The sequence below is a fragment of the Monomorium pharaonis genome, chromosome 3 (assembly GCF_013373865.1).
Source record: "Monomorium pharaonis isolate MP-MQ-018 chromosome 3, ASM1337386v2, whole genome shotgun sequence".
NCBI lineage: Eukaryota > Metazoa > Arthropoda > Insecta > Hymenoptera > Formicidae > Monomorium > Monomorium pharaonis.
Genome location: NC_050469.1, coordinates 6,511,597 through 6,538,027, shown reverse-complemented (window position 1 = coordinate 6,538,027; position 26,431 = coordinate 6,511,597). Strand labels below are relative to the sequence as shown.

General features: G+C 38.1%; 1 protein-coding gene across 7 annotated transcripts in view; it reads right to left on the bottom strand.

Annotated features, from left to right (window-relative positions):
- Positions 1 to 307: 307 nt before the first annotated feature.
- LOC105840134 (chondroitin sulfate proteoglycan 4) overlaps positions 308 to 26,431 on the bottom strand; it is a 47,626-nt gene continuing 21,502 nt past the window's right edge. For all 7 annotated transcript variants that reach the window (XM_036283668.1, XM_036283669.1, XM_036283671.1 and 4 more), the window contains 9 exons: positions 25,755 to 25,986; positions 14,596 to 14,812; positions 9,945 to 10,539; positions 9,302 to 9,556; positions 7,931 to 8,128; positions 6,787 to 6,988; positions 3,866 to 6,580; positions 3,168 to 3,574; positions 308 to 2,968 (listed from right to left, as the gene is read on the bottom strand). In XM_036283668.1, the coding sequence (XP_036139561.1) occupies positions 1,010 to 2,968; positions 3,168 to 3,574; positions 3,866 to 6,580; positions 6,787 to 6,988; positions 7,931 to 8,128; positions 9,302 to 9,556; positions 9,945 to 10,539; positions 14,596 to 14,812; positions 25,755 to 25,986 (6,780 nt within the window). In that variant the 3' untranslated portion in view covers positions 308 to 1,009. The remainder of the gene's footprint in view (positions 2,969 to 3,167; positions 3,575 to 3,865; positions 6,581 to 6,786; positions 6,989 to 7,930; positions 8,129 to 9,301; positions 9,557 to 9,944; positions 10,540 to 14,595; positions 14,813 to 25,754; positions 25,987 to 26,431) is intronic.

Sequence of the window (26,431 nt, the reverse complement as noted above, 5' to 3'; positions counted from 1 at the left end):
TGGTGGCAAGTAACAAGTAACAGGAACATACATATTCTCGATTACATTGCGTATATTTGATCATTTTACAATACAGTGTTCACAGTTCCTGTATTATCCCGATTACTCGATGTTTCCTTTGCTTATAGTTTAAATGCGAAAGTTCCGCCTTTTTTAAATCTTAATGCTTCGATTTTTATTCTGGAACTTACGACAATTGGGATATTAGGGATCATATAAATCGATAAATGCCACTTTTATATATAACGATCTTACTATCCTAGATTTACAAAAGGTGTAAAAATGGAAGGAGGTAAAGGAACATAAATTTTTTTTTTTTTTTTTTGAAAATCTGCACTCTAAAACGAGCCAGTAAACCGACGGATTTTTCGCTTAGACCAGGATTGAATTTGTCATGAAAAAGTCTTTCTTTAGTGAACAATCGGTCTGCCTTTTAACAATCGAGTTTATTTCATTAATCCGCCGGAAGGAAGAGACGTAGTGTGGGCATAAGAAAAAATCGACGCGTTGTGATTAATGAAAAGAATGTCAGCAGAGTCAGACATTTCTTAGGCACATTGAGCTCGTGATAGCGGCGATAGTCGTGACATTCAAGAAGATCTAGGTTTCCTGTTTATATCATTTTGAGCTAATAATACACGAGACACTGCGAACTATCGATCTCGGATCGCGAATTATCGATCATCGATCCTATTCAATTTCTTCCCCTCGTAATATAAAAGTTCTTTCGCTTTTCCTAATTAAAATCGAACGCGCATCGAGAACGGATGCCAACGATCGCTGAGTTTTCCACCAAAACATCGAATGTCACTTCACTATTTGTTCGATACACGTGCGGCGCGACGATCTCGGGCTTCGATCAAACGACTTCCACAAACTTCATCGCAGATTTCACTTTCCCTAGGCACATTAAGTCCATGATATCCACGATAGTTTCAATTTCACGCACGAAATACGCCGAGAGACGCTACGGCTTTCTTCGCGTGAGCCGCAACGTGTTTCTCTCTTGCTAGACCCAGTATTGATCCCTCCTTAGCAACGGGTTTTTCTTGGTCCTTTGAGTCGTAGCCGACTGGCAGGGTAGATCGGAAGTGTCGAAGCTACTCCATTCATCGCCGTCCGCCACGCCGTAGGGATATCTTGCGGACATGTCGACCTCCGAGCTGCTTTCCAGAGGGCTCAAGGGTATCACTTTACACTGGGGTAATGTCGAGGGCAGCATCGGCAAAGGCGTGCTGGCCGTCACGCTGTTGTGATCATTATCGAAGGGCTTTAGATGTGGGGTGGCAGGCATCAAGTGATCCGGAGGTCTAGGAAGCGGCATCACCCCGATGGCGGGTGTAGCTTCCGCTTTCTCCTCCTCGGCGTGCTTGTACTTGTTGTGCCGACATCTAATCGTGATAATCACGACCACTCCGAGAAGGAACACACCGAGCAACATTCCGAGAATCAGCAGATAATCGTTGCTCATATTCGGCGCGATCGCCATCTCGCCCTCGTGGCCGACCGGATCCATTGGACCGCCCAAAGTGATATTGTCATCGTCTATGTCGAGCTTAATGTTGAATTCGAAATCGCCCACGGCCGGCTGAAAAATGGACGCCGCGAGGATGAAGCTGAAACTGTCCGCGACACCGTCTAGCGACGGTATTTTTCGGCATACCAAATGTATCACCCCAGAAATAATTTCCTGATGTGAGAAACGCGTCACCTCCCGCTCGCGCATGCCCCTTTTCTCGCCGGACGACGAGGAGCTCCTGATAATCCTCTTGATCTTCGCGTATTTTGGCTTTTTCACGATGGTGTAAAGGGGATTGCTGGTTGTTAACTTCGCTAGGGGGGTCGCGTCCAGATATTGTAGAGTTATTCGATTCCTCTCACCCGCCAACGCCGTCATCGAGTTCATGATCATGAGAGGCACGACCTTGATCTCTATCCGTATATGCTTCTGCTCGAAGCCGCTCAATCGCGCCGACAATTCCAAGCTATCGTTCGACACTGTCATGTCGGTTTGCATGAACATCACGCTTTTCGACAGCAGATCGGTCTGCTTGAACGTCACCGCGGCGTCATCCCGTACGTATACTACTCCGTGTTTCGGATGCGTTGTAATCTCGTAGGTAACCAGATCTTGACGCGCATTTGTGTCAAGCTTAACGTCGTTCTCCGAGATAAGTGCCACGTTCGAGCCTTGCTGCAAATTTATCGGACCGGGTACCGTCACGTTCAATCGTATAGCTGAAATAATGACATTAAAGACAGTATAGATCGGAGTGTAGGCACCGTCCCAGACCCTAAAGTAGAAAGAAGCGGTCTGCAGTGTTCCATTGTGTTCGTATACCACTCGATTAGAGTCCACGTCGTATTGCGTAAATCTTTCAACAGGTCGCACCTCCGAAGTATTTTGGTCGAACGGCAAAAGCAGTAATCTGCCGAATGTCGGTCCTGAAATCACGTCGTATATAATTTCTTCCGGTGGAGTGTCGGGATCGATGGTCAAAAGATTCTCCCGGGTGATGGTCTGATTTTGATTTTGCACGACCGTGATGGACGGATTGCTGGTGATAAGTTTGAAAGGCTGATCGTTGATCGGCTCGATGACGACGGGAATACTGGTGTTGCAAAGTAACACGTGGCCGGGTGTCAAGTACAGCGAGAATTGAATGCGGTCTTCCAAAGTGTCCGAGTGGTCGTGGAAATACGCGATTTTTCCGCCCTCGATTTGCGGTTGCGTAAAAGTGGTCACGTTTAAATCCGGTAGGAGCATCACGTGTCCGTGACTGGGTTGGTGAACCAATCTCGACAATACCGCAGGATTCGGGATTCCGGCGTTAATTTGTAAAAACGATACGATTCCACTTATATTCATAATTACCTCCGCCGAGCCACCCTCTATGACTCTCACGTTTCTCGTGGAAATATATCTATCTAAGCCGCCGCTCGAAACTGATATATCTATTTGGAAAATCTGCAATACACAAAGTAGACTGTTAGAGATAAAGTAACATTGCTTTTCAAAAAATTCTTAGTTTTAAATATTAAAGATGTTGGCTTTTAGAACTTACTGAAAATGTAACGTTTTTTTATATGTTGTAAAATACACGACGTGTGTAATAAAAGATAATACATTATAATAGATGTTAAATATTCAAAATCATATTTAATACCTGATTTGTTAAAGCTCCAGTGAAGTGTGTTTCGACGTCAAATGTGAAAGAGTCGTTGGCCGTAAGGTCCATGAACTGCTTGGTGTGCTCGTAAATCACTTTGCTATTGTTTATATCTCTCTGAGTAAATCGCTCGACCTCAAGCCATACCCCTTCACTTGTCTCCATTATAACTTTGCCTAAATGGGGCCCATTTCGCACAATATACCTAATCTCCCTCGCTTCGTCAGAACATGTCGTTAATAAGAGTTTGTCTGATATTAATTTCCTAGTAAGGGGGAAGACATTAAGGGGCATATTGCGTTCGATGTTCAGTTGAATTGGCTTTGTGGCGACAAAAATCGTGTAAGACTTTGTCGCGTGTACGCCATCGCTTAAAACGAAAACAAACTCGCCGTCAGATCCATCTGAAAAAATGTACGTTTCAAGTTTTTTATCTTAAATTGTATTAATAATTTTATTTAATTAAAAGATATTGCAATTGCATAAAATCAATTGTCTAAAAAAACCTTGTATTAAAAATTCTAACGAAAATTATTACGTATTTATTTATTTTATACATAATTTGTTATACGATCATATTTTACGTACAATTTATTATTTAATAACATTATATTTGTATGTAAGTAAATGTTAAAAATTCTATAAGATAGCCAGTCTGTTTAAATTAACATTTTTGAATATTGCAATATACTTACTCGTATGCGTAAATACCACTTGTAATTCATTGATTTGGCTCTGTGTAAAATTATAAATATCCATGTCAGGTGAAGTGATTAATGAGATGTATCCATTTCTCACTCCAGTGACGTTGAATGTTATATCGTATGGGGCAGTGTCATTATCTACAGCTGCTAAGTTTGTCGACGTCAAAATAACGGATCCGCCTTGCCATACATTTAGCTGAGTTCTATTCACTAGCACAGGAATCTCGTCATTAACAGGCTGAACGATAATTGGTACGTTAAAGGGCTCGCTCATCTTATCACCGGCGGTGACTATCATCTTGAAGGAATCGTTCAAAAATTCGTCCCCGTTGTGCTTGTACAATATGACCCCAGCGTTCAGATGTTTCTGCGAAAACTTCTTTACTTGAACGTTCTTCGTGGAGTCGAGAATTGTGCCGTGCCTCGGCTTCTCTACCACTCTATAATCCGATACCTTGCCGGCATAATATGGCGTCACAACCAAGAAGTTCGTCTCGCTCAATATCACGCTCTTACCCTCCACCACAGTGAAGCTCTTCGCTTCAACATAGAGTTTCTCCGGCACTATTACAAAGTTCACACTTAGACCGCGTAACCACGTAATACCGTTGGTAATATCTACGATGAAACGATCGTTCGTCTGATTCATCACCGACTGAACGTAGAAGACGCGATTATCGTTTATCAGACTCTGCTCGAAATGCTTCACTGCGGTACCGCTGTACTCTTCCCTCGTCTCCTCGCTGTGCTCGTCGTGAATTTGCAAATCCAGATAACCATTCTGCGGCCATTCTCGTACGAAATAGACAATTTCGGTTGGCGATATTTTAGGATGCATTACTTCGAGGCTCTTTCGATTCAAGAGAATGCTAGTGGCTTCCTCGACAAATATCGTCTTGTTGTTTTGAATAATCAGTGATTCCCAATAGCTCTCTGGATAAATTTTGATTGTGAACAAACCATCGGTATCCGCGCCCTTAACGAACACTTTAAATCTAAAAGTATCTTTTGTTGAGGAACCACCCAGATGCTTATACAGCACATTACCGTGCTTCAGATCATCCTCCGTAAAACTGTTTGTCTCTCTACCGTGTTTTATCAGTATACCATACTTCGGTTTCTCCCACACGCTGCACTTTATGTCCTTCTCAGTGACATACACGTTCGTTTCTATCTCCAATTCTTTCGATCGGAGCACCACGGACTTGTTAAATTGAACAACCGAGTCATTACTCTCGCGTAATCTGATGTACGGTGGGCTGGCTTCAATTTCAAGAACACCAGTTCTGTAAAAGTGACCGTCTGTGATGCCGAATTCAATTTTCTCGTGTTCATCCCCCTGATGCCGGAAGAGTATCACGCCATCGTTGATATCTTGTTGCGAAAATTCACGTATTTGTACCGAGGGATTAGTTATCCTGTACAATCCACTTTTCCGAGCATCCCTTCTGGTATAAATAAGCTCGCTTACTTTAGTGCCAATGTCCTTGTCCACGTATGCCAGATCCTTGTTTGTTATCAGTTTTTCGCCCTTCGATACGACATGAAAAATTTTGGCGACCGTTCGTTCTGGCGGATTATCGTTTTTCATGATGATCTCGATTCGAAATTTCCCGACATACATAAAATCCGTGGAATCCATGGAGATTGCGACAAACTCGAAAGAATCCTCTTTTGTCTCGGAATCATCGTGCACATAATAAACTGTCTGTCTCAATGCGTCTTCTAAGGTAAAAAATGAGACATTTTTTTGATCCTGCGATATCGAACTATTCGCAATAGATAGCCAGCCGTGACTCGGTTCCACGGTAAGATTGTACATCAGAGAGAATACGCCATATTCTTTTGGATTCACATGTGTGATTCTCAGAGGTACCTTCGAGCCCTCGTCAACTTTCAAATTCTCCACGCCCTCCAGCGATTTGCTGTTCTTACCAAGATAATATCGAACTTTCAAATTGGCGTATATATCGACGCATTGAGGTGCGTTAACTTTAAACGTTATTTCATCGAGGATATTGGAATAGGATCGTCTGAACAGACGGTAGCTCAGTCTATCGGTATCGATATCTTCCTGCGTGAAGGCATGACCCGTCACGAGTTTATGTTCGAATATAAATAAATTGCCGTATCTTGGTCCCGTTATAAGAGTGAAGATGATCTTACTTGGTGACGTAACTAGCGGATTCGTCTGGTACCTCAAGTGGTTACTCGTGATGGTGATGTTCGACGTATTGGTGAGATTAATAGGTACTCTTCTGGTCTCCTTTAACTCGAGATCGATGAAAGTAATCCGGAAGTCGTAGGTCTGCTGTGTTTTCACTTCGCGCACGCTCGCTTGGAATTTGAATTCGTCTTGATTAGGACTGCCGACGTTATGAAGGTAACGAACTGTGTGCAATTCTACGTCCCGACTGGTGAAATGGTCTACGTTCATCCAGCTATTCGAGTCCTTTAATTTCTGCAAAACACCAAATTGTGGCGGCGAGACGACATCGTAACGAATTTCAATGGTGTTGTCGTCCGAATTTGTAGCAAATGAGAGATTCGCTGGTGTCAAGTAAGAGAACGAACGATGCACCACAATGAGGCCGGTATTGTGTGTCAGCTTGATTTGCAACGGGTAAGCTGATACACGTAGATACGCGGGCTGACTACTCTCGATGCCATCGCTCACTTGCAAACCCAACATTGCGTTCGGTTTAGCTGAAAAATTAAATACGTTTCGTACATGAAAGCTTTCGATGAAAATATAATGCTTTATACATTCTTTATTGTCGCGTGTAATATATATGTATGTACATTAAAAATCAAAAGTATTATAGCAACATAATAAAAAGATAAACAAATGTGCTATAATTTAAGATGCTTCAAATGTTTTCTGCAATTAAAAATAATAAATTAATCGTTACCGTTTCCACGATGTACGTAGGCGATGAGACCTTGCATTAATTCGGATTGCGTGAACGTGTCGATAGGTCGAAACGGATGAGTAACTCTCTCGATATGCCCGGCGTCAGTATCTGCTCGTAAAACCGTATAAATCAGCATTTCCGACGGGGTGTCGGCGTCTATAGCCCATATTAACTCCTTGGTCAGTGTTTTTCTTGTACCCTGGGAATATCAGCGTTTTTTCGTACATTTAATATTTGCCTAAAATCACTCGGCGAATGCTGCACAGGGATTTGGATGAAAGGATTCAGCGAAAAATTGCGCTGTTATTTTCTCGCTGACGTAAAACGCATCAAGCGAGGTATAGCGAACACACACACACACACACACACCGAATATTTTATATCAATATATTCGTTTAGCAATCTTTTTTTTTATTGAAAAATAATTGGAGAAGATAGATCGAAAAAAATAGGTATAAGATCTTTTTTTAAATTTTAATATTATTTTGCACTGGTCAACGTGATAATTATTTTTGTCTATATATTTTTACAGGACTCTAAAGATAATTAACGTTAAAGTTATAATCGTGGTTAATATAAAATCGACTATAATTGACTGATAACTTAGTTCCTATTTTTATATTTATTAAAATGACTGTAACATACTTAACTCGATATATTAGGTTCACCTCGGCATGCATGAGGTTAAACGAACATAAAGATCGTAATTATGATTTCCGTCTTCATATTCCGAGATTATTGCTCTTCCAAGAATTTGCATCCGAATTGGAAAAAATATGAGTTATACGCATGATACACATACACACGCGCGCGCGCATACCCTCGAGCTTACAGGCGCGGTTAATTAAGAGCGATGACCGGCGCGCGAGCGAGTTAAATCGATTTCGTTGCGGCTAAATTGCCACGTTCTCCGAAGATGCACGAGCCACAAATAAGCTACTATTTTATCTGACCTCCCTTAATTGATTTAGTTGAGTGGCGTGAACTGCCGGTTGTTTCGGTCAAGCCGGTACGCAACGTGCTTCGAATTATCGCATTGTCGCCGGTGACTTGACGTAAAAACTTGTATCGTGATAAACTCGTCGGTGGGAGATTAGATGAAAGAAAAGACGAGCTTACGGTTTATTTTTGTGTCTCTTACTTGGGCCAGACGCAGCACTTTTGCGGTCGGTATCTCGAGTAACGGCGGGTCATTGACAGGAGTGACATTAACGTGAAGAGGGAATCTTAGACGTCCTTGGAGGTATCCTGGAAGCGTATAGCCTGCCCCAGCCACCAACGTCAATTCCAGAATCATGCTGTCCTCTGTGGTTTCGCTACCGTCATGCATATACTGTATCTGTTGGCGAAGTCAATTATCATAAGGACGATGCTGTACATTATCTATCTAACGTAATATATAGCAACATTACATGTATAGTAAAATTGGATAGTTATTGGATACATATGGTGTGATTTACAGAAAGACTTTTGTTGCTACACGTTTTTCATGCTCGCGCTATCTCGTAGAGCAAATTTGCATACGAAAAAAAAACAAAAAACGCAAGAGTATCAATGATCGCAATATCGGTTGAAGGCAACTGTATAACGAGGAATGTATGAACTTTAACTTGCGGGATAGCTCGCTGTTTCACGAGAATCTCGATCGGCAAACACACACTACATCGTGCTACAGAATCAGAATTAATCATGGCAGAGTACGCCGGAGTACCCGGCTCCGTGTTATCCTTTCTAGCGTTTGATCTAACACTCGAGATCGACCGCGGTTCAAAATTAATTAGAGCGACAGGAGTTAAGTCGTCGATTAACATATCGGGTAGGTGTCGTACCTGGCTTATCCGAGCCGAGACGAAAGAAAGACGCAAGGGGTTTTTCTCGTCCGATCTTTTTCTTTTAACTATTAGAAACCAATTGGCAATAAACGACAGACGATCGCGGGGTGGATAAAAAGCGGTTGATAACGCGATCTTTAACGAAAAACCATTAATGAGCGGCGGCGGAGCGGTTTATAAATAGAGCACCGTCGCTAGATAAATTGAGTGTGGGTAGCAGAGGAGGAGTAGGCGAGCGAGCGAGCGAGTGAGAGCACGACCGAGCACGGCCGACCCTCCGTGTTCCCGCCACTAACGATTCTAAAGTTAGTCCTTATGGCGCGTACTATGTATAGCAGCGCATGGTCCTATGACGAACTGGAAGAACACATGATTTTCCACGACTCTTCGTGCCTTCTACGGCCTATACCCAGCCGGCCAGCCGGCCGGCTCGGGTGGCATTTAGTCACCTGATATTAATTAACGTCAAATGCACGCCGACCGGGTTTCGCCTCTTACACGTGCTCCCGCAAATTCCTCGGCGATCTCGAGTTTTATCGTCACGCGTGTAACCGACAGGTGGACACTAATAGCAATCGTCGCGACCACAGACTTACGATCGAGCAGCGAGTTTGAAACGGATTCGAAATCGTTTAATTAGAGGATTTAGTAAATTGATGACTGGCCGATCAAGCGATTACCTTATCCTGATTGATGTCTTGCAACGTGAAAGAATGATCATTTCGAGATGTTAGGAGATCTAATCCCAGCGTTCCATAAGTTGGCGGTGTCACCAGGGTAAACGTGACACCAGTTTCTTCCACGCCGTATTTAGCGATGTCCAACACCATTGCGATATTTTCGCTCGTTACCAACACGTGCTCTCCCTCGGAGACTAGTAGAGGACTCAGAGAGAGAATTTCCAAATTTACAGGGAGGGTGGTATTCGAGTAAATCTGCAAAGACGTTATATCAGTTCGTTATTCCTTGGATGAAAAGATTTTTAAAGAGTTTTAATATAGCGACATAGATCTAGGCATATTATATATGTGTAACGTATATGCACATAAATAAAATTGATTAAATATCGATGCAACAGAAATACGGTTAAAGTTAAATATTTTACGTTACAATTATCATAACATAATCATTATTATATATCATAATATCACGATGATTGATTAAAGAGTAATCTATTATATGTATGCAATAACTTGACTAAGTTAGTTATGCATCTCCGTAAATCCATACGCTAGTTATCGGTGACATAATTAGCTTGCAACCGCAACATAACCCTCGCCAAGTGGGTGGAGCATCATTGAAACTCAATTAAAACTGATTTACCTTGTAGTCCTCGGCGTAATTCGGCTTGATGCACAGTGACTGCTCGCAGTTGCACCTGAACGAGTTGACACCTAGTTGCATACACGATGCACCGGATACGCAAGGATCGGCCTCGATACAGGGATATCCCCAGACGCAGCCCACGACGACACCCTGGCTGACCTTGACGTCCGGTAAACCGAGGTCTTTGTTATCGAGAACCATGTTCCGTATGCATCCCTTGTAACTCAGGTCGCCGGATCTAAGACCCTTGCCTAAGGCCCGGGCGCGCTTATTCAATTCCGTGCCGCCGATGTACAATGTGTCCGCCAGGTCGAGGAACCGATTGCCGCCGGACGGCAGAGCCATTGTTTTCTCGTGATGATCGACGGCGATGCCGAGACCGCTCGGATTGAAATCCACAATTACACTATGCCATTTACCGTCAGCCACCACGGTACCGTGCGTCAACTCAGTCGGACCGTTCCCTTTGTTCATCAATAGTCGAATTTTACCCTCGAACAGCTCGATACCGAGATAATCGGCGTAAGATGATTGTCCCGTGTTATAGAGCAACAGGCCACTGTCGGCGCCGGTCTTCAGCTCGAATTCCCATCTGCAAAGTCGTAAGACGGAATTGGCAGGAAACTTCGTTACTGCCCCTTAAGAAAGGACCGCGCAACCGAATCGGACTCGTCTGATGTTACGACCGTTACACAACGACTTCATGAGACCGTAGAGAATACTCTTCTAGATAATGCCGCTGATACCTAAGCCGTTGACGACGAAATAACGAAAAACTCTAATATTACCATGCATTTTGGCAATTGGGTTAGAATTTCATGGTTGATTTCTCCGCACGATTCATAAACCCTGTACTAATACAGCAAAGTAATATGTATACTATGTACGAGAAACTTTTATGAATGCATCGACTGATCGAGCGTAACACTGAACGAATTTGTATTTTGTTGAGAAGCTAAAATTATTAAGAAAAACAAATCGAGTTTCTACAAAGTCTACTGAGTCTCTACAAAGTATGCAAAATTCTGTAAGAATAATTGAGATTTGAAGAATAACGATAAAAATCCTGATAATTTAAAGATGTGATAATTTAAATTTTCGAGAATATTGCTTCTACAAGATAATTATATAGTTTGCTCTTCGTTTAATCATCGTTCTTGAAACAGTACGGTGTTCAGACCGTTCAGACGGTGTTCACTACAAAACACGATTAAACAAGTGAAACGTTATTCGTACAACGTACAACACGAGTTAAACGAGCGGGGCAATGCAAACGATGCACAGGGCGGGAGGAAAGAAGATTTGTTCTCCGTGAATTTATAATTGTAATCAAATCAAATTTCGCTCAGTCGACTTCTACCCGGAGAAACTTCGGGGCGAGTGATTTTCGCGTCTTGTGCGGGAAAGCACGACTGCTGCGAACACGAAAGCCGATTATTTACTTCAGCGGGTGGATTCATTACTTTGCTTTTGAAGTAACATCACAGCGAAGTGCTACAATGGTGGTTACCAAAGCGGAGTAGACTTTCATCATCATAACAGACGGATGCAATAATACACAATAACGCGATGGCAACGTATACTGGAGAATTGAAAATACTATTACGCGCGTATTACAATATACTAATATCACATAAAAAACTCACACGTTATTATATTGAATATTTTAAATATATTTGTTAATTTGTTATTGATGTTACAATTGTCACGATAGTCTTTTATTTTCTGCACTTTCATTATTTTTTGCTAATGGCAGTTTAAAAAATTTGATGTAATGCTAAAATGCATCTATGTAATTAAGCTCCAAGCCAAGTTTAATTACGTAAATCATGATTAGCTCATCATTTAACTCTCTCTACTGAACCTCAGAAGTTAATGAAAACGCCCGATATGTTAGTCAATGTCTTACTGTGCAATACAATTCGCAACGGTTGTAAGCAAACATGTACCTGTGCGAATTGTAAACGCAATTAGTTGTTTACCCTGTTGGGGTGCACTAAGGATTCTAATACGGTCCGCTTGTGTCTCTACGTTTCTCATCAGTCAATGCTTTGCTTTTGAAAGCGCAGTATAACCAGTTTGTCCTTTATGCTAACAACCGATATTTGCTAGAATTAAATCCGTTCGAAAAATTTCTGCGATCGAAATTACTAAAGGATATTTGGCTCCCGTTTCTATATAGTTTCTTCAATATTCATCGGTTTAAATCAAGTAAAACCACGAGATATATAAAAATGATCTACGTTAAATACGCCAATTCCTCGTTTTATACGTGTCGGGAGAAAACCAATGAATTAAATAACGATTAAATGGTGAATGAAAAGTACACTTCAAGTTCAAATAGAGACGATACGGAACGTCTGTACGAGCCATGCATACACGTGACACTTGAATCTTCCAGATCAATTGAACTCAGAAAGCGCACGTCGAAATCTTCACGGTTCATCGACTTCACGTAGAACGTCGCGGAAGGAAGACAGTTACGACTGTCCAGTCATCCATTCGAATCCTCTTGACTATCTACTTATCCGTTTATCGACAAGATCTGCTGGTGCGCACTATGTACCTGCAGTTCGATGCGGGAAAAGAGGTCGGTTTCCCTCAAATATTTATGCGAAAAAACGGACTGCAACCTTTTGTCTCGCTTTTACGCCGCGTTAACGCAACAGGTTCCAACATTTATTTTCTCAGATAAGTGTTGAATTAAGGTACTACTCGGAACTAGTGTGGTTTTAATTTGGGACAACAAAAGAATCGGGGATATCCACGGCCAGAGCTTCTCTACGGACATACAAGACACAGGGAACCATGCGTGCAACCAGGACTTAACTATCTGCATGTGAAGGTCGGTATTAACCGCGCTTACTCGGTGTACACCGCATTCGTGTGAAAATGAAGCGTTTTTCCGCCTCTTAGTGTACTCCCGAATAATTTTCCCTGGATAGCACAGCGAGGACACATCTGGCTCACCGAACTTTTTACTCTCCTCGGACGTGCTTAGCATTTTCGTACACTAGTCACGCAAACGGAGAGGGTTCGTATTCTTCTTGCGGGAGATTAATAATCAAAAGAAATAAAGATGAAAATATAAATCATAGTACGAAATATCTCAGCCATTATTGGAAATTATGTATGTACAATCCCACAATGGATGGACATTTTTCAATGTGAACATCGCCTGGTCCCCCGCTGAGCTTTTAATTTATAGAAACAAAAGCTTTCGAGGTCGCGTTTCTATTCCGAGATACTTCGAGATATATACCGGGAATTCACGAAACCACAATGTACACAATCTGCTCCTGGGAGACTTGCAATATGCTTGCACATGTCCACTTCGCCAAGATAAAAAACGACGCACGTTTATATGTCTCAAAAACTCTCCAATTTATTAAAAAAAATATTATGTCTGTGTGTATATTTTTAGTTACATTCTGTCAGCCAGCTTTCCACTGCAGTAACATACATATATCTCTTTTAAGATCTCAATGTTAGGATTATATTTTTAAAAAATTCGTATGTTCCGCGAATTAAGTTGTATGCTTTTATAAATTTATTAATAATCATTTATATTTTATATCGAAGTTATCGTTACTGTACGGAATTTATCGTCCAATAAAATTACGCTCTACCTGCGCGTACGCTATGTTGCACTACTACGTAATGGTATATTATGTATATTACGATATTTGTTCATTAGTGCAAATTATGACCCGCGACTCTGCATCGCAAACGGTACTAATTCCACAAACGAATTCTGGCACGCTAACAATAAGTAGCTTTATCGTTATAAGTTTTCGAACCAATCGTCCGTCCCGGCTCGTCGAAGTCCTCGCGCCACACTGAAAAGAGGGATCAAAATGTGTCCCGTTGACGAAGGTATCGTCCGTCTGCCTCGTTGCGAGAGTTAACAGTGACGTAACTCCCGCGATTGAAACACAGTTGTTCCCGAGCTCTTCGGGGATGTAACAACGTTCTCATGGGTTTAATCGTTAAAAGCTACGCGAGGGATGAAAGTGGTAGGATTCGCGTAACATGAAAGGCCTTCCCTGACCGATGACTTGAATGCGGCCTGGATGTAGACATATAGCTATGCTCGGGAGTATGCGAGTTATGCAACCCCCGCCGCCCACCGTCGACCTCAGAGAAACGGATTTCCCGCGATATTACCATAAGATATTGAATTCATGAACCAACGTATTTATTTTTACGTGATGGCACGCGATAGAGCCGCCGTTAAAACTGAAACGTTGCGTCATACGCCTGGCAAAAAAAAAATTAAAAATAAAAAAACTCGCTCGAATTTCTGCAAACTGTAAATTTTACAACGTGTCTGAAGTTTTTTTTTTTTTTTTTAAGCTACGTAATTGTCGACTGAATGTAGAGTAGTGTGTAAACAACGATAAAGATAATTAAATGGATTAAAATAATGGATTGAATAAATACTGCTGGATTCGGTGCAATAATAACTTAACGAGATAAAGCATCGCGTTAATTCTTTCTTGCATCGGTATAACCGTTATCGATGATGTGGTTGATATGTAGTTGCGTCGCGATAATTTAATTACGTTTCTCTACGATCGCGTCGTAGGTGCGACGATGATAAACGGAGACGTATACGTTATACAACGCGGTACTTTTTGGTATATACCTTGAACCGGAGCGCGGAATGGGGCGCGGAATGGCGACGAAGGCGCCGTCCTCGACAAAGCTGACTTCCGTGCTCCTCGTGGCGTCGAATTCCGGCGAGCAGCCCCACGTTACGGCTGTTGCCTCCGACTGGCCCTTCCTCGACCTGGCGTGCTCTATAACTTTGGCGCCGTTGTAAATTATGTCAGCCATGCATCCTCTCATATAATCCGTGTGACCTGCGAATCGGATGGGCGAAACATTATTCCTCACGAATTAGTCTCAATACGTAATATTAACGGGGGATGGTAAAACTTTGAAAAGGGATCAATGCGCGTAATGGCGATACAGGCTTTTCGATGCGCTCGCATTCAACAAATCTGGAAAACACACATGTACGTTTTACAGAGCGCGACGAGCTTTGCAGGTGGTATCCATTAAACATTACATTAATGAGGTCGTTATTGATTCGCGTTTGAAACTGCTACGTAGAAATATAAACCGCGAGCGATTGCGATTCCGAAACGAATGGGAGCTTTTAACGGCGGCAAGCGTTATTACTTTTTATTTCTCCGATTGGTGGATGGATACATCATTAGCGAGTCGAAAGAAAAACTAATTAGAAGATGAATCGTTGCGCATCTGTTATTAATCGCCGCACTGTCAGAGAATACAGTCGATACGTTTTCTTCTCCGAGCGTTTTTCCCATTTAAAAAATGTTTCAACTTCAATAATTCTTTCGCAACGAAAAGCGAGAAACGATCGAACGATGCAGCGCTCGCTTGACTCCCGTGTCTGATCTCGCTTAATTGCGGCACATAGCCGAAGTGTTCCTTCTGAAATTCAATTTCGCCGGGTATTCAAAACTTTCCCACGATGTAACGCTGTCACGCGAATAACATGTATATAATATGCGCGCGACGTGTACCTGATATTTGCGACAGATGCAACGGATTCGGGGGAAACCGGCGGTTTCACGCCGCGGGCGGGCTTGTTGCGACGCAAAGTTAATTGTCTTCGTGTGTGACAAACGCATCCCTCTCACGGGCGGACGGGCTGCCGCGGATTACCCTCGAGTTGCCGCGTGTCGATGGAAGCCCTGAGACGGCGCTACATGGGCAGATAGCCCGCGGGATATGTGTATATAAGCGGTCCGAAATGGGCGTTTATTGGCACGCCGCGGAATCGCGAATACAGTTTGCAGTGGAATACCGGCGGCTACGCCGGTTAAACCAGCCGGCCCTGCCTTACAGCGTCGTTGCGGCATACCGCCCGCGGTGGCAGCTCCGCAAACAACGTCATTATCAGCCTTTAACCTTTTTTACATAATGCAAAATTTTATTGATTGTATAATAAGATGTTTTGGCGCACGGCCAATCGGGCCCGCAGGATAGCGGCCACGGTGGTTTACGCGTCTCTAAACACCGCCGTGAATTCGCCCGGCGTGGTTGCCGCCATATGTCGGGGTAAAATAACGATTTTCGGAAGATAGATTTGCATGGGTAACGGCAATAATATTTCAGCGGTCTTATGAGTTGACAGCAATGGTTTCAACAAGCATTGCTTTTGCTAGATCTCTCTCTCTCTCTCTCCCTCTCTCTCTTCCTCCCTTTCTCTCTCTCCCTACCTACCTACCTCTTTCTCTTCTTTCTCTCATTAACGTGTAACAGATCTTTCTCTTGAATTTCTTCTTTCTTAATTTTTACACATGTTTTTAACTTTAACATTTTATACAGATTAAGTACAAGCCTAATAATAAGATTTGAATTATAAATCAACAAAATTGAAATTCATATAAGAAAATTATTTATATAGAATGGTGGAGAAGTTATTTTAATACAATAAATATTTCGTATAAAAAGAACTACATATCTTGAAAGATGCCGTAAAGAAGTGTGTGTGTGTGTGTGTGTGAGAGAGAGAGAACGAGAGAACGCCAATAAAATAATTTTTAAGATCGCAAGAGTTTCTCGCAAATAGATATTAGGATTTGATATTAGGATTATGATATTGACACATCGAAATGTATATATTTTTTATTGATTTCTCATGGTTATCAAATATACGTCGTGTGGTGAGAATATCCTCTATATATTTTCACGGAGCTGAGGAAATAGCGGCCGATAAGCGAAATCCACGCCGAGAATCTTGCAATCGACCATATAGGTGTACGCCTTGCATTGTACGCTTTCGTATGTGCATGCTCACTTACACAGGTACAACATGTACGTGTGTGCTATATACGGTGTAGCGCAAATAAGATCTTCTTTCACAATTTGTATTTTGCGTTCACACTGAAAAAAAATAAGGATATAAATTAAACTTCAAAATATTACAGTTAAGAAATTGAAAATGTTATCTTTCTATTAATATAAAGTGGATTATGTTTCAATAAGAAATTATCTAGATGTTTAATCGCTGGTATCTCGAAAATGAAAACTGAAAATTGAAGAGAGCAAAGGGAGAAGATCTTAAATTGTCTGTAGAGAGATCGATTGCAAATTCCCTCAAGAATTTTGTAATTACGCAACTAGTTGATGCTATTTCCCGGGCACTCTGTAAAACTTTATACGAATCCGTATATATCGAAAATAGGTCTCGCGCCTTCGAATTGGCTTGGTTTTTTTTTTTTTTTTTTCTTTATTCCTCGGGAATTTAGCGAGGCACATGCCAGGGAATTAATAAGACTCTCTCCAAGGGGTGGGCCACACCGTGCCATGGGGTACAAATGAATTGTCATGAATATGTAAATTGAATTTCGAGCTGGTCGCTGAGTATTATGCGTGACGGCCGACAGGATAACGATGGGGGCGCGTCAAAGAGAGAGAGAGGGCAGAAGAGAGAGAGAGAGAGAGAAAGAGAGAAGTGTGCTGTTTGTGCTGATCATATTCAATTTCGTGCGCGTCAATTCGAATGGAATGACCTATGAGTTGAATTTTTTGTCTTACTATGGCGAAATGATTTCCAGTCGCTGCGGCTGATGCGCTGGGCCTGCATTAAAGAGCTCGGTCGTTATCAAGCTGCTTGTGGCATGTATAAAACGCAAAGAGTGCAGTCACTCCGACATAAAAGGGTCCAGTTACTCTAACTAGCAATAAGTTATATGACAGGAAATTTTAAGCACGACGCGAAAATTATTACTTCTGTGAATTATACCACTGGACCATCTTGAATTTTTTATATCTTCTTTCGCAAATTTTTAAATTTTGCTTCCTTACATTTTTACATTTTCATATTTCCTTGAGAAAAACACCAGCGAAATTACTGGCTTTTAACATATTTTAATTGCGTAGCACTATGTTCCAGTATATCTTCGTATTACTGAAAATACTTGAAAAATAATAGTAATAATTTTTTTTCTTATAAAGCTTTCGGCGCATTTTGCGACAGATTGAGAATAGAAAGGATATCCCCGCCTTTTCTTGATCGTCCGACTCGTAGTGTTCTATGCCCGGTAGCAGTGGGTGTACTGTCAAGCAGAAGAACGTATAATCCGGAATTTCGCCGCAAAGGCGTAATACACCCGAGCGTTGTAGCCACGAGAGGTGGAAGGAGAATTTTCCAATCGCCGTTTCTCACGGGAGACGTATCGCGACTTCCAATTTATTCGTGGTGCAAATAGAATCGCGAGTGGAGTAATGAAATTAGGATCGACAACGAGATTATAAATGCGATCGACTTCGCGAATATATTTTACGATTGAACGAAGTTACACTGGCATTGATGAAGTGCTGCTCGAGCGGTACATCGAACAGTAATTACACCCGTTTCTAATGCACGAGACGAGTCTCGCTCTATGTTGCCGTTCACACAACGAAAACAAAAGCAAATGTTTGAATTACATCCCCCGTCCGTGCGATTTTGTGCAACGCGTGCTCCCTATGCGCCATTATTTGAGCCCTCTACTATCGCGGAAACACGAGACAGCGCGTATGTCATACTTTCGATATAATAATATCGGCCACTATGTTGTAATCACCTGCTTTCACTCGTTGTCACGATTCAGCACGATGACAAACAATTGATTCACTACTATAGCAGAACCCATTATCCGGCAACCATCTAGAAGGTGCACTAACGGCATCTTTTTAATGATCGATATAGACAAATTTAATTTTATATAAGTCAAGGAAATTATCATAATTAAAATATATAATATAATTTTCTTGTAATTCTAAAACCTATTTATCGCTTTTCAATTAATACCGATTTATAGTTTCTGCGCTGAGAAAACTGTCCGATCGAATTATCCTTTCGTAAAATAACAAATGGATATTTAGATTGGATAAAAATCCGACTACGTTTTAATAAGAAAATTATCGGATGATTAAAAAGTGATAGATAGGTATTTATTTTCCGTTCATTTTTTCGGACATTCCGATTATTTTATTCTCATTGAACTTAGTCGGATTTCTATCTACTCTAAATATCCGTTTGTTACTTTTTGATACGCTAATCCGATCATTATTCTTTGGAAATTTTTTTCAATGTATATAACGTAATTTGTTCTATCTGTACATTTTAATAGTGTTTCACATTAAATTTCACATTTTCTAAGTTAGTCGAGTTTCCATTAATATGATTGCACTGAAGAGAAACACCAATAACTTTCATTCCGGAGGAAAAGTCCGCAAGAGAAGTTTTTTAATATGTCTAGAAAATATATATATGAAATATATCAAGTTTCTGCTTAAAAAATTGTCATCTTGGAGATATTAAAAATTTCTTTTGAATCTAATACACTATGGAATATACGCCACAGATTTCCATAAAATATAAAATAAATAACATTAAAGTAGATATTAAAAAATATTTCCATATTTTCGGACATTATTATATAATTGTTTTAAGAAATACTTTATTTTAAAATCGTAATTTTTTCTCAGACATCAGATTCTTCTCTCTTGATTTTTTATACTCCAATACTTTTAATTCTTAAAAACTACAATCAAGTTTTATACAATACAACGTTTAATCTTTTGTATTTCCACTGTGTCTTTATTCTATTTCGTGGAATTGTCATTACGGAAGTTGTATCTGCCGAAACAATATCGTCTCGACACGTCGTTGTTCTATGTAGGTTGACATAGTTCTCGTTGTAATTTCGTTGCCCGCAAGTGGACTTGAGTATAAGCGATTCCGGGAGATAATTCATCAAGATTTCATGATTACGTTAAACTTATCTCTCGTAACAAAGTATACGCATCATTTTCACCTATGAGTTTTATCTGTATAAGTGTAATTTTAATATTTTAATATATACAATATATATACAAATATTCACACAATATACATTATCATACCCCAGGTTTTAATAATTACGTCATTTCTGTTAATTTAATAAATTAATCATGAAACGGAAATTAATAATATTATATGAATAATGCACGGAATTTGCTCTCTAATTATTAAATTGCAATCATTGTTTATATTTTATATATTTTATACAATAATTATCTCTTAATTTTTTTATTTTCTCTCAGTGTTTATTAAATTATTAAGCTTATTAAATTATTATATATAATATGAACAAGGAATAGGAATATCATATAATTACGTAACATTTGTATTATTTTAATAATATATTCTTCAAATTAATTAGAATAAAAAATCTTAATATAAAAAATATAAGTTTACACATTCACATCTATATAATTGCATTCACATATGTCAACTTGTTGTCTATTACTGATTTTTGTACCACAAATGAAAGTAATTTTCACAATTTAACTAATTTTCTTGATTTTTCATATGTATAATTTTTAATGTATTATGTACGTTGATTGATAAATGTAGCGGTTAACTGCTATATACACCATTCAGTAATTATAAATTTTAATTATTACACGGTTATTTAATGTTTTTTAATGAAAATTTGAATAATTGTAATTGATTACTTTAACTAAAACATATTATTAAATTTAATACTAATATAAATTTAACTTAATATAAATTGAAATTAATAATACTAATATATAAAGGTCTAATATATACAAAATATACACTAATATGTACAAAAAAATAAAGCTCATATTATTTTAAGATACAAAAATAGCAAAATTATTATTTTCTATAAATTTTTACATTCAGAGAAAATTGATCTTTATGTTTTTATCAATATGTAATAATAAATTAAGTAAAAAGATAAATCGAATATTTAATTTTCTCTTAAAATTATAATTCCTAAATTCGTTTGATTTTACTCTTCTCGGACCATAAAAATTTAATAAAAGTATAAAACTAAGATAAAAACTAATAATGGTATTAATTTATGCAATATATTTTTTCAATTAAAATAAAGATAAATTTTCTTTTCTAAGTGGATAGAAAATTATGTGAAAAATAATACGGGATAATTTGTCAAAATGAATGTGTAATACTAAGAATAAGATATTTAGTTATGTTATCATTACGTGAATTCGCAGCGGCAGGTCGGTTGACACAGCCATCGTATTTGTTTTTACGGCGAACAACGTGCTGTTGTCTAGCGCAAAGTCGCCGCATTATCTTTCACGAAGCAAAGCTTGAACGAATAAATAGCAAGGGACGTCGCTCTGCGTATCGAAGCATACCTAATGTCTCAAGAAACGCGATGGAGATACAAAACTTAAAAGTACGAAATCATTTCTTGCATACAATAAGTTATTGAACTAAGCGTTAATTCACAATAGCAATAGAAAGAAATTGTAATTGATTATATCGACTAAAGAAAACATCGAAGCGATACAAAAAGAGAAGATAGAAGAAGTATAAATCAATATTGGAATATTTGCAAACATTGATCCTCTACGTTTTGTTAAATGATGACAGGATAGAAATATGTCTCGCGTTTTAACTCTCACTGATTTAAATAAACTACCATTTCCATATCACAATTGCAATATAATATGTAATTTGACACTAATGATTCGAATAACGAAGAGCTATGATATATACAATTAATTTAAAACCCAAAAAGAAAGAAAGATTTTATATTATGATATAGATAAAGTCACCAATACTGGCATAGGACTTTTAAAGCGACAGTCCTTTATTTCAGAAATAAAATATTGCGCTATATTAATGCTGGGAAACATGATTTTAGATAATTAAAGAAATAAAAACCTATATAATTCATTCATTCATGGATTTTTTTTCTATATACAATCTAGTAAAACCGAATCCAACTAATTTAATTTTTTATATATAATCGTACTACGTTATGTTTTGTGGAAAACCAAGATATTTGTATAATCGACAAAATGTTTTTACTTCGATGACAAAGATTAGGAATCCTCATATATATTAACTTGAAAATATTTTGTATATACAAGTAATTCATGTTAAAGAAAAATATAGTCTACTATGTCTGTTTTGGGACTCAATTTCTTAGACGCTTTATTTTGATTATGTTGCAAAAATATTATTACAAAATATGAAACAATATATTATATTATATTATAAAAACTATTATACCATTGATGGAAGACACCTTCTAGTTTACATTTATGTTTCCAAAGTTTTATTTTTAGTTTTTGTTAAAGAAGTTTAGAAAGTACTATCCAAAAGCAAAGTGATATACCGTTATTGAACTTCCTGGTACATATTTCGTAACGACACCGACACAGTCGTTCGTTTCTTGCGACTACACGACATAGTTGTTTGTTTACGCGAGGTCGCCGCGCCTAAAGGCTTCTACAAGATGTAGTCACAAGTGGTCGTAAGGCACAGTTGTATGTCCATTTGCCTAACCGAGACGACTTGGAGACGAGGACGGGCGCCAAATAAACGTCAAGAAAGAGATGTTCATTTCTACCAATGTAGATTAGCTTTCTCGGTTTAACTTTTTTTAAATCTTTCTCTAAGAATAAAAAAACCGAGATTGAAATTTATTTACATTGATAGGACAACACAATTGCATTTACGATACGTTACAACTATTTACGATTATGTTTACGCTATTGTAAAATTGTCTTAACATTCAAACGATGAGAATCGGATTGACAGACTATGCGCTCCGTTTATTGTCGCATTATTTTCCCTCAAAACAATCCTCTCCTACAAATATTTAGATTATTAACGAATAGTTAATATCAACGGTTAACGATTTGTAAGATTATCGAGATGTTATCTATTTATCATAACAGATATTTTTGGGAATAAAAGATCCAAATTATATTCAAACATAAAAAATCCAAAATTGAATATTTAGCGTTAAATAATTTATGGAAACAATGAATTGAGACAACAGAATACTCATAACTTATTTTTGCAATGCGTTTAGCTTGTTGTTGTTCACACTCTACACAAAGCGATTGCTACCCTTCGAGACTCGAGTAAGCAAACAACATCGTGAATCGCATTGTGTCGTATTATTCTTTGAAACGTGATTGCGACAACAGATGTTGAATTATTTTCCGTGAGCATTTAATTATCAGTCGCATCGGGAGTGCAAATTTTCGCACGACTGATTTCTGATGATTAGTGCAAATATGTAATTATGTTTTTACAAATGAGTGACCAATATTTACCATGAAGAAGCCAAGAAAAATAAAAAAGGGGAAAAAGAAGCGTGAGTATCGGACAATGGCAGAGTAATCATGGGATTTATTATTTACTATTTATTGTTTGTAGAATTAATTATTTATAATTATTTTATGTGCACGATAATTGTTTTATGAAATGTTAATTATTTTGAGCGCTGTAATAATTTGAATATTTCACAGTTCAATGAAGTTTGCAACGTAGTGTACAACTCCGCTGCATATCTATGAGTAGCATATCAAATTATTATTTAATTTTTGACATTTATTAATTTGTGAAAATTGTATCGAGGATTATATAAAAAACTATAAATAATACATATAAATATAACGTTTCATAAATTTATTGTTCTAAATGAACTATGATAGAGTGGCCTTAATAATCATTTAATCTTGGAAAAAAGTATTCATTAATTTATTGTGCATACGAAAAAGTACTCGCAAATGCAAAAAAATTTGTAGCGCTTACATCATGTAATATATGATTTTATTACATAATAAAAAGTAATTGTTGTATAACTTTAATTGAAAATATCTTATATCTCGTAGACATAAATAAAAAAAAATAGAAAAGATTTTGTGAGTAAAATAAATTCGATACACAATGATTTTGATAAAAAAAAATTGTCTCAAAATTTAAAAAAGATATTATTTACTACACTTTTTTGCAAAAACACTCTATATTCAAATTAAAATTTCAGGAAAGGGACAATATTCTCTGACGTATTATCTGTTAGGTATTATTATTACTATTCCTGAACAACATCTAAGTATTAACTATATTATAATTATTAGTATTTTAAAACTTGCTGCTTAGATAAATAATGAATAATTAGAAAAAAGAGAAAGTAACAAGATAAAATTGTATCCGTTGAAATACAAACATTTGCAAAATAAATATTTAAATCCTTTCATGTTTCATATCTCATGGAAAATGAAAATCAAAGTTAAAACAAAAAAAAAATAAAAGTTATATATTGTGTGTTTATATATCTTATATATTTATATATTTACATGAAATAAAAATTAATTTTTATAGAATAAAATTTTTATAAAAAAAGAAAGTATGAAAAATTTATAAAAAATTAAAAATCTAGGTCTATTTTTATTTTTTCTTCTCTTTGCATTCCCAAATATACCTTTATTAGAATTTTAGTTTTGCCTCTTTTTCCAGAAATAAATATTATATACATGACTACAAAAATAATTTGTTGTAATGTGCACACAAGTACAGATAAGAGAAAAGAAATACTTTTTACGATTACATACATTTCCAATTAATTTGTTTAATAAAAAGACACTAAAAGATCAATCTATCACAGTCTATTCTATCTATGTTTATCACATATGTAATTTTATAGTACCTAAAATTAAATGAAGTATATCTGTCCATAAGGAATAGAAAAATTAAATCAGTAATAAATTGTAAAATAAATTGCATTTGATGTGTAAAAAACAAATGAAAATCAATAGACGACAAATTGCGTGGAATCAAAAAACGTATGAATTGTATGTCACCGATCCATTTTGTTCTTATAAAATATCATAACTTTGACATTTTCATGTTGAAATAATTAATTCTAATTAATCCCTAGAATATTCTCGTTATTGAAATATTACACATTAACAATTATAGAATACTTTGCGTAAAATATTCAATATTTGATAAATAAAAATGCTCTTTCGAATTATCAGAGTAAAAATATATCGGCGCATAAGTTTTATTTAATTTGATTATTACGATTATTTTTTGAAAACTTCTTGACATGCATATTAATTTTACAATTCTTATAACAATTTGATTGATTCTTTAAATAAAAGTATATGTATATAATATAAGAATTTATATGTAACTATCCTAATATATTATTAATGCTTTTGATGAACTGTTTATGTAATTTAATTTATCTGGCAGATTAATTTCACCAAACAAACAATTATTAATTTATTAATTTTATATTCTCTTATGTGTGCTATTCTCATATGTACTGTTCGTAAAATTAAACTTTTACTGTAATTCTCTTTTGTCATAATTTTTTCGGTTTATTTTCTATGATATAGAAAAGAAAGTATTAAAATGTTCAATTTTTAGTTCAATTTTTCGCCAAAATTTAATAAACAAAAGTAAAAATTGCTATTGTGATCTGTTATATCGTCTCATTTCTATTTCGTTTACATGTAATAGTAACAAAATAACATCCAGAAAAATCCTATATAATATTTCCGTCGTTCACTGTAAATTTATTTGCATTTGCGTACTTTTATTTTATCAATATTCCTCGGGCATATATACGATGTGATGTAACTCGCTGAAAATAGTTTACCATCAAAATCTCTAACGGCAGTTATAAAAAATGGCATACTCGAGCGCGCGCGAACACGACACTAATTATTTATTAAGCGAGGACCCTTAAGCTCTTGATTACTTAATCTCTCCAGCTTCTCCGCTGCAGTTTGGTTGGATTGCCATTTAACAAAATGAAACGGAAGAAAAAAGAGGCAGGCGTGACCGCGGCGCGAATGCAACGTCAACGGATATAGCGTTTGCCGTTGTGCCCATGTATCGAATCTAGTTCAGTCACGTGGCGAGACAATTTATCCGTATGAACCAACAACCAAAGCTTGCCTGCCTTTTCCTTGCTTGCCTTGCCGTCTTACCTAGAAATAGCTCGCTGAAGTCGCCCTGCCCGCCGATGAAAACGCCATAGTGTATGTTCAGCTCGAAAAAGCGACCCGGCAGCTGGGACCGCGTTGTGTATATCACATCGATCTGCAGGCTGATGTTGGCCTCGCGTCTTGTCAAATTGACCTCGTGCCAGCTAAGGTCGTTCAGTGTCAGCCCGCGGATGCTTGCCATCTCATTCTCACCAGCGCCCAGATTAATGTGTACCTGCGACAAAAAGCAGTAGGGAAGCAGCGCTCGTAAAAGTCAGTCTCATTTTTACCGGAGTTATTGTGAACGCGCCGCCACCGCAAATGGGTTTTATACGTACGCGCGGTGCAAATGCAATTCTTGTTTTATTTTTTCTCGGTTTTTTTCCCCCCGAGGCCGGGGTTGTTCCTCCTCGAAATAGAGCTTCGGTTTCCGGCCGTAGACCGGTGCGCTTTATGCCCTTCCGCGTCAGCCGGCCCCAGCGCCGTGTACCAGCGCGTAAAAAAAAAAATGTTATGGAAACGCGTAAAGAATTTTCACTGATGAACAGCGGGGGAGGGAGGGGGAGAGATGCGCGTACACTTTTAAGAGATTTAATGAACCTAACCGACGGCTGCGCGCAAAAGCCGCGAGAAACGACCTCCGTCACATCAACGCTGTAAGGTAGCTTACCTTCTTTGCG